This window comes from Thunnus maccoyii, chromosome 16, assembly GCF_910596095.1.
Source record: "Thunnus maccoyii chromosome 16, fThuMac1.1, whole genome shotgun sequence".
Lineage (NCBI taxonomy): Eukaryota > Metazoa > Chordata > Actinopteri > Scombriformes > Scombridae > Thunnus > Thunnus maccoyii.
Genome location: NC_056548.1, coordinates 8,006,035 through 8,020,086, shown reverse-complemented (window position 1 = coordinate 8,020,086; position 14,052 = coordinate 8,006,035). Strand labels below are relative to the sequence as shown.

The following is a 14,052-nucleotide window of genomic DNA, read 5'->3' as shown; positions in this document are numbered from 1 at the left end:
GCTACACTTTCAATATGAAACCATATCTATATCCATATCAATTTTCAGTACAGTCACAGTGAGATTGTTTACCTGCTTTCAGCATTCCTTGTATCACATTGTTGAGGTGTTATCAAATTAGTCATATATAAATACAACTCAATGAAAATGACCAGAAGTAAGATTTAAAGTATTTTAAATATATTACAATAAGTGATAAGATGCTAAGAATTTGAATTTGAACAATGTGTTAGTTACAGAGCCTGTCCAGTGTGACCCAGAGAGTCTGGTATGTTGAGTAAAGAGAGAGACAGTTACTCTGATCCAGTTGAGTGTCTCAGTGCAGGTCAGTGAGGTTAGGACTGACAGGGACATTTAGCCTTGTTTCAGTGTGAGGGAAAAAACATCCAAATTGTATGATAGTATCACTTACTGTATGTATGATGTATATATATACATTGAATTGTTTCAACACTTCACTGAGTCTTAAAGTTGTGCACCAGCAAAGGTTTAATAAGGGAACTGTAATACGACTGCTAAACTATTTTCACCATTACACATATTTGTTAGTTGTGTTGTAATTTATCTGTACTTCAGCACATTGGCTTTGAAATGAAACCATGACTACGAGGTTAATCTTTCCTCTTTACCTCTATGGTGTTTACATCCACAGATGAACAGTGCAGTTGCTCCACTGTTCACCCAATATGGATGTAAACACAAAAAATAAACTACCAAGTCAGCACTTTCATTCATTCAAAACAACTTAAATGTGTCACTGTCTGAATGATGGACTTTACTCTGCTCTCTACTTACCATCTGCTAGTTTCCTCCGGCTGTTTCCAGGTTATCCTGGTGCAGTCACTCAATGAATTACCAACGGAGGTCCCACACCTGTCAAATAGGACACATGGCATTTATTATATTATTAGCATTTCATTACTTTGTAGTCTGCATGCACAAACACATTGCTGGTAATTTAAACATTTGAAAGCTTAATAAATCAAAAATGTATGTCAAAACACCCCTAATCCCTACATATATGACTGAAGAGGGTCCAGTTAATTCACTTCTCCCATATATGTGGACATTTCACACAGCAAATAATCCCAAATGATGTGCAAAAGCTGATAATAATAAAGGAGTAACGTTAACATTCAGCAGTTTGTTAGCTACAACAGGTAGCTAGTTTACCTACAGATCAATTAGCATTGCTAGCGTTGGTTATCCTCTGAAGCTAACAATTAACCACGGTGGTGGGCAGGTAAATAATTTAAATTGTGCATTATGCACACAACAAGACAAGCAGACCACAAAAATGAAGTTAGACTCACCTGTACGTGACGTCGACGTCAGCAGCGGTTCAGTGCGTCTCCGTAACACACGCTGCGTTTACTTTGAAAATCCCTGGGTTGGTTCCGCCGCCTAACATAGTTTTATCTCCAAGATATGTAAAAGAAGTTATGAATTACGTTCATTATTTAGTCTATTTGTTTATTTATTTATTGTAGCCTCTCCTTAAATGGAGCTGCGGCCAACACGCTTCAAAACGCGCAACTTTTACTTTGAAGGCAAGCTGTCTCTGTTTCCGGCTTCCGACTTCCTGTTTTAATTTTCTTAGTACAAGTTGGATAATGGAACAAGCGGACACTTTAGCGCGCTGAATCGTATCGCACCTCTCAAGACAATAAAATATGGCAATACCCCCAAAATTGGGGTTGTCATTATACAACGTGAACAACTGCAAATGAATTATACTTCATGCATCCCTCTAAACCTGTCATATTTTTTGGTTTTTTTTTGTTTGTTTACCTCTTTGGGCCCAAATAGGTAAAAAAAAAAATCTACGTTGCAGAGCTAATAAATGACACCAGCTAAAAGAGCAGGTTGGATTTAAAAGTTCCTCATACCAACTCTGAACTGGGACGACTGGTTTCTGATAACATGCACCTTGCAAACTGGAATGAACTGCAAAACAGCTTGAAGTTAAGACACTTGTTCCTCTGAGGGAAAACATTGTCTCCAAAATATTTGTGATTGTTTTAAGTAATGTGTCTGTATGATGATTTTGTGATGTGAATGAACCGTCTTATTGTGATCCTTTGTCTGCCTCTTTTGCAAAATACTAATGAGATTTCCTAAACAAAGCTTAATAATACAAAAAATCTAATAATTTACAAGGCTATAGGAAATAAATACACATTTGTGAAGCAGAACGTTATTCTTTCTTCTTTCCTCTCCCATTAATCATCTTAAAACCGCCTAGATTTGTCTTGTGGCCATTTGGTGGGGGCACTATCCCCATGCTGGGAACCACTGGACTAAACTGGCTTCACCTCCATCAGCTACAGCAGTAAAATGCTGCTCACACACTAATGGATCAGCATTGACAATATGATACTGTAATATATAATAACAGCACATTTTATCACAGAACAAGCACTTTTGATACTTTAAGCACATTTTCCTGATAAATAATTACCTTTACCTTGTAACTGAGTACAAATTCACATTATTGGTATTTTAACTTGAGTAAAAATCTGAGTACTTCTACCATCACTGCTTTGTGCTCACCTTTACAGTAGTTTGGCAAGTGTTTTTACAGATGTAAGACTTCACACTTGTATTTTAAGATGTCCGACTGTGAGCGGCTGCTCTATTTCCTCTGCATCACTGATGAGATATAAATAGCTGAGTTTCCTTTTTGTGTCATTGAAAGCAACACAAATAGTTGAAAGTTTGTCAGAGTAAAGTTTATTGAAAGAGAAGTTCAAACAACAAGGAGCACAGCCGGCTCAGAGTAAAGTGTGAATGCTGCAAGCCTCAAATAGTGGTCGGGTTAAAAAAAAAAAAAAAAAAAAAAAAAAAAAATCGCAACTTGTTTCAACCATCACCGAAAGGAGTTATTATGCTTTTTTCTTTTTCTTGGAATAAAAAGCAGCATAAAATTCAAAGTCTATGCAAGTCATCAAACCAACAGAGTGAAATGTGTATTAAAAATACTGGATGCACGTACACACACAAACACACACAAACGCGCACGGCTCCTTTTTGTTCTCACAAGACTGAAATGGAAACAGGCTGTGCTTCAGAGCGACATTAATGTTCTAAATAGATGCATAGAAGTGCATTTTGTTCAAATTATTTCAATGAGAAACCAATGTACACAAAATGACACTTGTTTAGATTGATCAACCTCATAAGTTCATATTAATTTTACATTTTCAGACTAAAAAAAAAAAAAGTCGAATTCAAAGTGTTTAAAAAAAAAAAAAAGATTACAGTCGGCTGATTCTTGCCTCCCTTTGTTGAGCAGACCGCTTTGTTCAGGTCCTCTTACTGTTCCACAAAGCAGAGCAGCTTTCGGACGGATATGCCACATCTCTCTCTGTATCAAACAGTTCATGGAAGAGTCCCAAATTGTTCCTCCTTTTAATTATATCACAGCATGCATATACTGCACTGTAGACCCACCGACAGGTCGACAACACATCTGGGTTCTTTAAAGTAAACATCTTTTTAATAATTAGTGAATCACAAGTAAACATTAGAGACTAAAAAAAAAACATCCCCTTGTTTGATTGTATGATACATTACGGGGGACATCTACTGAACAACACTCACCGGGACTTTAATTTGTGAGTGAATATAGTTCCTCTTTTTTTAAAATCTGCATCTATCTAGCGTGTTCTAGTGTTCTGCAGCTTAAAGTTTTGGTTTGACGGCTGAGTGAAGCGCAATTGTCATAAAAAGGGTTCCTGCCCCAAACGACATTAATTTTTACGTACCTGTGCCGAGAGCATGCGACACTTTACACACACTGGGCTGAGATTTAAACGTCTGGGTCCCTTGTTAATGTTTTGGGGCACTCCTTTGCACTTTTATCTCCATTATAAACTGAATGTGGAATGGTGTGTCGTTATTTTTTGGGGGGTTGAACTGTCAGGATTTGTAAAAATATATGCGACATAAAATAAACAGTATGGATACATTAGCTGAGTAGTAAAATTTAACATAAACTTTAAACAGAAGAATGGTATAATAATAATAATAATTCAGATTAACATAAAATAACACACATTAAAAAACAAAACACAAACAAATAATGATGCATAGCATAAACAACATTGCAAAAAATCCAGCTCTACTGCACTTCATACCCAAACCTCAGCCAGGCGATTTGTTTCCAGAAGTGAAAACAGGTGTCGGGAGTGTTTTGCTTTTTCCAGGTGGAGCCTGCCGCTCGGGCGAGAAAGTCTAAAGCGCTCCCGATGAAAACGAGGGAGGGAGGGGAAGGAGAAGAAAAGAAGCGAGGTGTTTGTGGAGGCCTGGAGGAGGAGGGAGGAGGAAAAGAGGAAGAGGAGGAGGAGGGAGGGTTTGGGGCATTAAGGGCTCCCTGCTGTAAACACTGCTGCTCGAGACCAAAGCTCCTCCGACTCCATGGCGCTCTTCTCAGGAGGAGTAGGGGGGGGGGCTCATGTGACGCTCTGTGCCGACGCTCTAGGTGTCTTCCTCCTCCTCCTCGCGGTTGGCCACCACCCTCTTCCTCAGAGCTTCGTCTGGGAAAACCTGTCCCTTCGGTTCCGGGCGCCCCTCGGGGGACCCTCTCCTCCTCCTCCAGACGTCATCCTGGTCTTCTTCTTCCTCTTCTTCGTCGTCGTCTTCCTCGCCGTCGGCCTCGTGCTCGTCCTCCTGTCTCTGGATTAACCTCGCTTGCTCGATCGATTGTTTCTCTGCAGAGTCGCAAACGAACGAGAATCAGTGATACGAACAAAACTTGCAACTGGCAAATTTGTGACGAATATCTACGTTCTGCTCGTCAATTAATGTATTTATTATAAACGTGTTATAAAATAATCTGAACTTAACGTTTAATCTCATGAAACTCACTCTGGTAGTAATCAGGAGAAGAAAACCGCCGTGAAGGGAAGACAAAGTCAGCGATGAACACCAGTAACTGCAAAGACAAGACAACAATCACCATTAACTCACAGACTATTATGTGTGTTGATGAACGCCGTAAGAACATTCAATATGGTTTCATCACTGTTTAATAACGTTGGCGGCGTTTTTACTCACCAGTCCCAGTGCAAGACCGGAGAACAGAGTGGCCAGGCCAAAGATAACATACGATCCCCAAACAGGAATCCCCAGTTTCTCTGTCATGTAGTTATGACAACGCTGGAGGAAACAAAATGTACGTGATCAACAAATACGATAAACAAATAAAAACAACAAATAAGCACTAAGATAGTATAACAGCAGCATTTTTTCACACATTGTGGATCGTCAAACTCTAAAACACCTTTCTGTCCATGTCTCTGTTCGTCTGTCACCAACGATCATCCCCTCGAGGGAAGCAAACTATTTCTATGACCTTCTCCTCGGGCGCCACGTTTCAGACCAAATCAGTCCTCCTGTTCATTTGAATGGGGGTAGTGCGTTTAGACGGCGAGGGCTTTGGAAGGTGAGAAAGTTGATCCAGAGTCAACTTTTGGAGAAATGCAACCCAAGGTCATGCTTTAATGACCAATCACATGATCAGAGCTAAACTCTGCCATGAGGGAGTATAAAGACGTTACCAGGAAGAGGGAAGGACATTTCTCTTTGTTTGATAACATTAAAAGTAAAGTCAGACTTCGCTGTCTGCTTCCCGACTCATTTAAAAAAAAAAAGACGAGAGAAAAAGAAAGAGAGTGAATGAAGAGACGGAACAGCGGTAGCGAGAAAGCTGGTAAATCAGATCAATAAAACGTTATTTTCTGATTATTTCACAGCAGTTATGTTCTAGAGCACAAATAAACACAACCCTGCGGCTGTGTGTGTCGCAACGATTTGGTCTGAATACAGCCTTAAGCCACATTTTGAATTTTAAATGATGTCGACAGTTTACAGCCTTCTGTAGAGCTGTTCAACTGAATACCAGCAGATCGATGTGATTGGTTAAAATAATGACATAGTTGTTTTCTTTATTGTTTTAATTTAAGACAATTAAAATAATTCATACATTCAGTCATTATTGTATCAAATAACTATAAGAACAGTAAACCAGCAGTGCTCTTATATTTTAAAGCTCTTCACTGTTCAGCTTTATCTAAACAGTCAGTACAATATTATTAAATACTAAGTCTGCTGATATTCTGTGTTGTTCTTACTGACAAAAAAAATCCCATAAAAAGACCAAAACCAACAATAAATCGATCCCTATGTAAGTATGTCTGCGTAGCCGAAGCCTGATGCAGCTCATTTATGTGTCATAGAGCTCCATTGTTGTTAAAAACACATCAAACACTGTTTTACTGGCTGACATTCCTTCATTACCATGAACACAGGGGTCTGTAGTTCATTACCATGAACGCCAGGCCAAACCATTCAACCTAGGGGGAAACACTGCTCACTAAAACAACAAATGTTCTGTTTGAGTAATATTTGCTAAAAAGCTGCAGCGCGCAGCTGTTTCAGGAAATTACTTCATATCTTTCAAAAGAATCTATAGGTGTGAGGTGTTTTTAAACATTTACGTCTTCAGCAGAATCCAGCGAGCTCGGGGTTGAGTGTCACAGACGGCGTAGGGACCAGAAAGTATTAAGTGAGACTTACACATTGCTGGTTTTGGTATTTTCATGAGATTTATTGACAGTCAGAAAAATATGGAACGATGCCAGCTTTAATCCTTTAATAATGGAAACGACACGTCATCCACGTAAGAGAGGAGGTGTTTTGATATTCTGGTGTTTTTGCCCTCAAAAAAAAATAATCAAAAGTAGAAATCTGAGACACTAGAGAGGATTATTTAACTCAACAGCTGTAGGTGTTCCCTTCTGTCCTACAATATATATTGTTTGCACTATATGGAGGTCCGGTTATACTTTTCTCTATGTTTACAGTGTCAGCCCTTTATCCTGGCTTTTTAAATACCCACATTGTATTTTTCCACATAAAAGTTGTTTTGATTTCCACATGTAGTTTCACGTTACGCATCAGTGACGCACACATTCCTTATATTAAATGGCTTATATTAAATAAATACCTTTCTATATATAAAAACCTACATGTCAACGGTCAGAAACTATAAATGGGAAAAATCTTCACTTACCCGGATAAACATGGAGAGCTTGAACAAAGCAGACATTGAATTCATTCTGCCGAAAAGAAGAAAAGGAAAAATGCCAGCATGTAATTCAATAAGGATTTGTCAAACTGTAACATCACTACAAAGCTTAAACTTATAAATTTAACAAGTAGGGGGAAGGGAGCGGGGGGGAGGATTTTTGTCAGTGTGTTTTTAAACTAACAGAAAGACGCTAAGAATAGAGCTAACAGGGCAGGCATGTGATGTTCTTTTCTGTTATTTCAAAGCAAAGAGGGAAAAACAGTGATGCTGTATCACTGGACGAACACGAAAATGAGAAAATGTAGTTTTCAAGGCTGAAAGCTGAAAAGGGTAAAAAGACCTTCGGGCTGGGCGTTATTGGTCGAGACAAATTTCACAATAACCACATTATATTGAAGTATAATATATCATACAGCTGGTAGGAAAATGGAAAATCAGTTTTATGTAACTCCATCATCACACTATATCTTCATCATCATCATCATCATAATTGTATAAAACTGTTGACTCACAGAAACGAAGACGGCCCAAACCAAGAGGAAATTGGCTCCACTGCTTTCCATTTCTGCCCATCAATAAAGCTGAGGAAATCGTCTTTAGTGCGAGCGCCCTGGTACTTTCGGAAGACGCCATCCTTACAACTGAAACACACACACACACACACACACACACACACACACAAAGTTACATTTCCCTCGGGACTGACACACACCCAAAATATGTAGATGTGTTCAGCAGAAGTGACGACTCATGTTAAATGTTTGGCTACAGGATAAGAAGGCAAAATGGGCAACATGGCGGTTGTATAACTGCTGAAAATATTCATACTAATACATTTTCTGTATTTAGTTTCAAAGTATTATGTGAACAAGTTAAATGAGGTGAAAACTATGTAGCTTACACAGTATATAGCCAAAATCCCCCAGACTGCAAATATGCAGGTTTTGACTTGAAATTGCATTTTTACAGCAAAACGTCAAACTGACAATGAAAAACCAAAAGCAAACTTTGCCCTGACAAGATTTGTTTAAATAGCAGCTGGTGGTATATTTACTCAGTGTTCTGTTACACCAGATTAACCCTCGACTTTCTGTTACTGATGATTGTTGCTGTTAGATTAATTGAGACCGTTTCTGGTTTACAGTCAGGACTGAAACAGTGTGATTAGCAGTTAACTGATAAATAAGCAGAAAATTAATCAACGCATTTTTTTGAGCATCAATTAACCGTTTAAGTCATTTATCAAACAAAAATGGAAATATTTCAAAAGTGAGGATTTGCTGCTTTCTTCGTATTTTATAAATGTAATCACTAATTAAAACTTTAAAGTCGCTTTGAGTTTTGACCGTAGATTGCCAGAAAAAAACCTTGTGATTGGCATTTTTTTTAACCATCTCTTGACATTTTAGAGATTACAGTTAATCAGATTAAATAGATCATAATGAAAAGTAATCATTAGTTTGCAGTCAAACAGTTAAATGTTTTCCCCAAATAAAGAATATTTCAGGAAGTCACACCACATATATAACAAATGATACGGTATTGATGATATATAAGCAAGTCATGCCACATACAGTCATTATTAAAACACTAGTGTGACGTTTTAAAGGACTTCACAGTTAACCAGAGAATTGGTAAAACCATTAGATTATCTTCTTTTAAGAGCAGCATTACAGACACCACAAGAAGTCACTTAAGAGAGGAAGCAGTAAAAAAAAACCCACAAAATAACCAAGAACTTACTGGTAAATAGTAGGAAGTGAGGTGATGATGAATCGCCCACTCAGACCTTACACAGGGAGGAGACGAGAGCTGTTAGTGTACAGGAAGCAACGTTTGGCTCATGACTTAACTGAGAAGAATTTCAGACTCAGCAGATGGGTGAAAATAATGTCTGACCTATAGCTACATTTTATGAATCAAACAACTAATCAATTAATCAAGGAAAAAATCTCAATGCCTCATAATGCACTTATAATGTAAATGATGGAAAATGTATTTAAAAGTTTATCTGAAGCTAATATGAAGCTTCAGCCGCCCAAATTAGTCAAATCATATCTCATTGTGATTCATACTGTCTGTCTTGCACTGTGTACATATATATAGTTTATCTTTTTTACTGTCGACTGTTAATACACAGTTTATTTACACTCAAATTAATATTTACATTGGTATTTATACTTCTATTTATATTCTGCTTTTTTGCACACACATAGCTTTTTCATTTCTTTAAGGCTGCGACGTTAAATATATCATCAGGAATAAACAGCATAACCACCTCTACTACACAGAATCTTTGTAAATTAATGTCCCTCCCTTTTTTTTTTTTTTTACTCTGAAGCACTTATGTCTCAGCAGGATTTGGAAAAAACTTGTCCAGGCATTTATCTTCACTCGAATCGACTACTGTAATGGCGTCTTTACAGGTCTCTCTTTAAAAAAACAAAAGAAAATAGAACAAAATCAATCAGACAGCTGCAGCTGATTCAGAGTGGTCTTAGTGAGGATTAAAAACCTCTCTAGTCATGGTGAGGCAGCTTTCAGTTTCTATGCTCCACATATTTAAAACAAACTCCCAGAAAATTAGAGGTCTGTTGCAACTCAGTTCTTTTGTATCAACAAGCTTTCTTCTAATTCCTGCTTTATTTCTTGTGAAATTCTGTATTTTACCTCCACAAGCCTCTAAAAGTTATTCAAATAAAACAAAGTCCTCTTTCTAAAGCTGTGAGGTTAGTCGATTGACAGAAGATTAATTGGCAACTATCACTTAGTCATTTTATAAGCAAAAATGTAAAAAAACAAGCTGGTTTCCGTTTCGTAAATGTGATGATTCATTGCTTTTCTTTGTGAGACATGATGATAAACTGAATATCTTTGGGTTTTGAGCTGTAATTCAGACAAAACTAAACATTTGAAGATGTAACCTCAGACTGTGGGGAACATTAACAGATATTTTTCACTATTTTCTGACGTTTTATGGACAAAATGAGTCAAGACAATAATCAGTAACCTAACTGGTAGACAATGCAATATGTGAGGAGAGGTCCCAGGTAGACTTTGCTTTATGTTAAGGGGGTAAGGTTGGGAACCACTGCTTTCAGAGCTTTGGTTTGTCATTAAATAAAGACGTCAGAGTGTAAACAGGCAGCTGGGAGAGGTCATTCAAGGCCTACCAGGTTGTTCTGTCACGTCCACCTTGGCTATATTGACCCCCATGTCCTCCCCCCAGTCTGCAAACTCCTTCCACACCGGCTGCAGCTGCTGGCAGGCTGGACACCACGGTGCGTAGCTGAGAGACAACGAGTTTCACAAGAGAAAATGCACAATCACTTACAGATAAACACAGCTGAAATAGACCGATGACCTGATTAGCTGCCTGTGTACTAGCAAGCTGGCTATTGTAAGCTAGTCAGCACTTAATACAGGTAGACAAGATCGGATTAGACACAGCATTGTGGGGAAACACGCCCTAATTAAACGACCTCGTGTTTATTTTAAGTTAATTGACATTCTAGTTAGCCCTTTAGCTGTCAGTTAGCACTGGACGTTAGCAGGACACTCACAACTCAATCATCCACTCTCCGGTCAGGATCTCCTCCCAGTTGCCGTCGGTCACTTCTTTAAGGCTGCCTTGTTTAGCCGAAACTGGCAGCGACGTTAAATATATCGCCAGGAATAAACAGCATATCCATGAGCGGTGTTTTGATGGCTTTGTTAAAGAAAACATTGTTGTTTCTGAGCTGCAGCTGCTCGCCAGCAAACACGCCATGTATGCTCTGTGTGAGGCAGCTCAGCACGCTTACTTCCGGTTTGCGCCCTAAACGTCCGAGTCACGTGGTTTTGAGTTTGACTGACAGGATGTGAAACTAAAAAAAACGAAGAGGATGTGAGACTCTGCATTAAAGGTGTAATATGTAGAATTTAGTGGCATCTAGAAGAATGGACTTGGCAGAAATTGAAGTTAATGTTCATAAGTATGTTTTAATTAGTGTTTAATCACCTGAAAATAAAATAATAAGATACTTTCAGTTGCATTCACGTGCTCAGCGGATGGTCCAATTTCCCAAGTTGTGAAGTCTTTCTTTCGACTTCGGTGTGTTCATGAGTTTTTAAGTCGTAATGTGGAAACAACACAGACGCTACAAAGAAGATGATGTGTTGTATTTTGTCCCAGACTTGTTGCTGCACCAGTGCATTCCCTAAAACCACTGAAATACTGCTTTGCCTGACTTGTTATCAGGGTTGATGCCAATAAATAACTCTTCTAGCTAATCTAGGTCACTCTATGTGGACTGCAACTAATGGTGACAACCTTATAGCATTTTGCAAATTATGTGTGAGCAAAAAATTGATATGCTCTATGTGAATTTGTATGAAGTTTCTTGCCATCAAACATTTATTTTTGTGTGCCATGTTACTGCATATATGACGGCAAGTCATGTTCTAAATTTTCGCTGACTGTCTGAGTTGTTGTTCTGACTTAAGGTGACGTTCATGTGAATTTTTCCAGTCAGAAACTACATAGGAAGTGGGTCCTCTTTCACGGAGCCCGTCATCTTGCACCGCCATGTTTCTACAGTAGCCCAGCACGAACAAACAAAACACTGGCTCAAGAGAGGGCCTTTTGCGTTTTTTCGTGAGTTTCAAGGTGACCATAATGACTCGTACATATTTGGAAGGGGAGGCAGTGGAGGAGGGGTTATCAGTTTGTTGCAATCTGCAACCTCACCACTAGATGCCACTAAATCCTACACACTGGTCCTTTAAAATAAATAAATAATTATTTGCAAAGTACAGATAAAATGAGCTTTTATATGGTAGTTTTCATGCATTTACACAAGTACAGTGGTAGAAGAAGTCTTCAGATCCTTTGTTTAAGTAAAAGTACCAATACAGTAATGTAAAAATACTCCATTATCAGCGGTGGAAAGTAACTTAGTATATTTACTCAAGTACTGTACTTAAGTACAATTTTGGGGTACTTTGGGAAAAGAGATGGCTGGTTACTCTATATAATCAAACGTAGATCAAAAAAATGTTGAGTGTTCTTGGAAAATGGGGAAAAACAACAAATATAAGAAAATGTAACATCGAGGAAGGAAGTATTAAAAAGCCTTAATTGTAGTGGCTAAATTATTAAAAAAAACAACATGTTTCGACCACTGTAGGTCTTCATCAGGGCTTTGAAACAGACAGGTGTGGCATAATAATAATAATGTATCACTCACAGGGGCCATTTTTCTGTAAAACAAGTACTATTACTTTTGATACTTTAAGTATACTGTATATATATGTTTTGTTTAAGCATATCTTATATAAATTATTACAACAACTAAAGGCAGAGAAGAATCTTGTACTTTATTTATTTCATTCTCTGTTATTGTAAATGTTTATCACCAGCAGGTGGTGCTGTTGTCTTGGTGATAGCTCATAGAAAGCAGACATTACTGTTGTGTGTGAGAGAAAATGTGGGCAAATAAATATATTATATATTGAATAGAATGAGATATATAATCATCACATGTGCTGTAGCAAATGTGTCTGTGTACATGTGAGAGACAAGAGTGTGGCTGCAATTAAATGTTAAAAAATAATGAAAATCCATTTCATGTTCTGAGAGCTCAAAGTCAAGTCTTCAAATATGTTGTTTTCTCCAATCAACAGTTTTAAACCTGAAGATATTCTGTTTATATTTTTTGAGAGTCACAGACAAAACCAGCAGATCTTCACATCTGAGAAGCTGGAACCACAGAATATTTGCAATTTTTGCTTCATTAAACAACTGTAGTGATTAATTGATCAACAAGATTGTTGCCAATTAATTTTCTGTCAATCAACTATCAATTAATCAACTAATCTTTGTTTAAATAGGTCTATTGAAGAATATGTAGGCCAATTAGTTTTGCCAATTGTATGCCACACATGAACTGTGTATTTAAACTGGAGTAGAATTAAATTAAATTAAGTATATATTAAGTAAATAAGTACATTTGAGCATTAATTAATCTGCAAGACAAGCTTTGTGGGGCAGATTAATAAATTAATGATCTTAACGAGTTCTGACAGCATGTAAGAACTGAGTCAAGTTAACAGCTTGTTCTTGGCTCAATATCTTCAAAGCTTCAACGCTCCAAGGTTTTGCATTTTGTATCTGTCACATGCAAAAACTGTGAGCAGAGTAAAATCCATTTGATTTGACCTGGAGGTTAACTGCAATCCTATTAGACTCAGCTTTTTAAGTAATGTTAGGCTACCTCTCAATGTTTTCCCGCAGCATTTTAATTTGTCTTTAACTGTGAAGACAAGATCCTAACTGCCAGATGTATCCTGCAGTCTCAATCCATCCATTTCCTGTCACATTTCTGGCTTGCAGGTTAAGCAGACATCCCTCTATTTCAGCCATGTCCTCCAGCAGATGTTCCCAGATTAGATGGCATATTATTCCTTTAGCAGGTTCTGGGTCTTATCTGGGGTCTATTCCCAGTGTGATGCACTCAGGATGCCTCTCCATGGATGCCTCTGCAGGGAGGCGATCCTGACATTCAAGCATCCTGATTAGATGCTGGATACATTTGTGCTCCTTTGCGTTAAAAGGAGAAGTGGTTGTACTCGGTGCTATCTTCTCCAGATATATGAGCTCCTTAAAGGACAGCTTCAGATTTTCTCTATTTGATCTTAATACAGAAGTCTGAGTTTTTACACTGGAGTCATGCTATGCAGGGGTCGCTTCATGGCTAGTGTGAAGGAATAATTACAGCTGTCACTAACTCTTTAATATATATATAAATGTGAGTATTGTATTATGATAGATTAGAAATATCCAAATCTATCCTTTCACACAGTGGCACCAAACCTTTTTGGTTTACAACCCCTTAAAACAAAACAATTTGGTACAAATGATAAGAAAAATGGAAATAGTGTTAAGTTGGTTTAGCTAGAAATTCATTATATTTGGGTTC

The 14,052-nt window shown here is 37.8% G+C and overlaps 1 protein-coding gene and 1 long non-coding RNA gene across 3 annotated transcripts in view; both read right to left on the bottom strand.

The window, feature by feature from the left end:
* Positions 1–1,540, bottom strand: part of LOC121914135 — a 47,088-nt gene extending 45,548 nt beyond the window's left edge. For both annotated transcript variants that reach the window (XR_006100471.1, XR_006100470.1), the window contains exons 1-2: positions 1,314–1,540; positions 796–873 (exon numbers count right to left, since the gene is read on the bottom strand). This is a non-coding gene — a long non-coding RNA (uncharacterized LOC121914135). The remainder of the gene's footprint in view (positions 1–795; positions 874–1,313) is intronic.
* Positions 1,541–2,710: 1,170 nt separating this feature from the next.
* tmx1 (thioredoxin-related transmembrane protein 1) lies at positions 2,711–10,921 on the bottom strand. Its single transcript, XM_042437192.1, has 8 exons — positions 10,657–10,921; positions 10,267–10,382; positions 8,837–8,882; positions 7,606–7,734; positions 7,076–7,121; positions 5,059–5,160; positions 4,870–4,936; positions 2,711–4,712 (listed from the first exon to the last, which is right to left on the bottom strand). The coding sequence occupies exons 1-8, from the start codon at positions 10,860–10,862 to the stop codon at positions 4,480–4,482; spliced, it is 945 nt and encodes a 314-aa protein (XP_042293126.1). The 5' UTR covers positions 10,863–10,921; the 3' UTR covers positions 2,711–4,479.
* Positions 10,922–14,052: the final 3,131 nt, after the last annotated feature.

Excerpts from the sequence above, each read along its gene's own strand:
- tmx1 (XM_042437192.1), bottom strand. The coding sequence starts at position 10,862 with ATGGCGTGTTTGCTGGCGAGCAGCTGCAGCTCAGAAACAACAATGTTT. Across the intron at positions 7,735-8,836 it reads TCACTTCCTACTATTTACCA|TTGTAAGGATGGCGTCTTCC; the intron begins GTAAGTTCTTGG and ends TGTGTGTTTCAG. Across the intron at positions 7,122-7,605 it reads TTTGGGCCGTCTTCGTTTCT|AATGAATTCAATGTCTGCTT; the intron begins GTGAGTCAACAG and ends TCTTTTCGGCAG.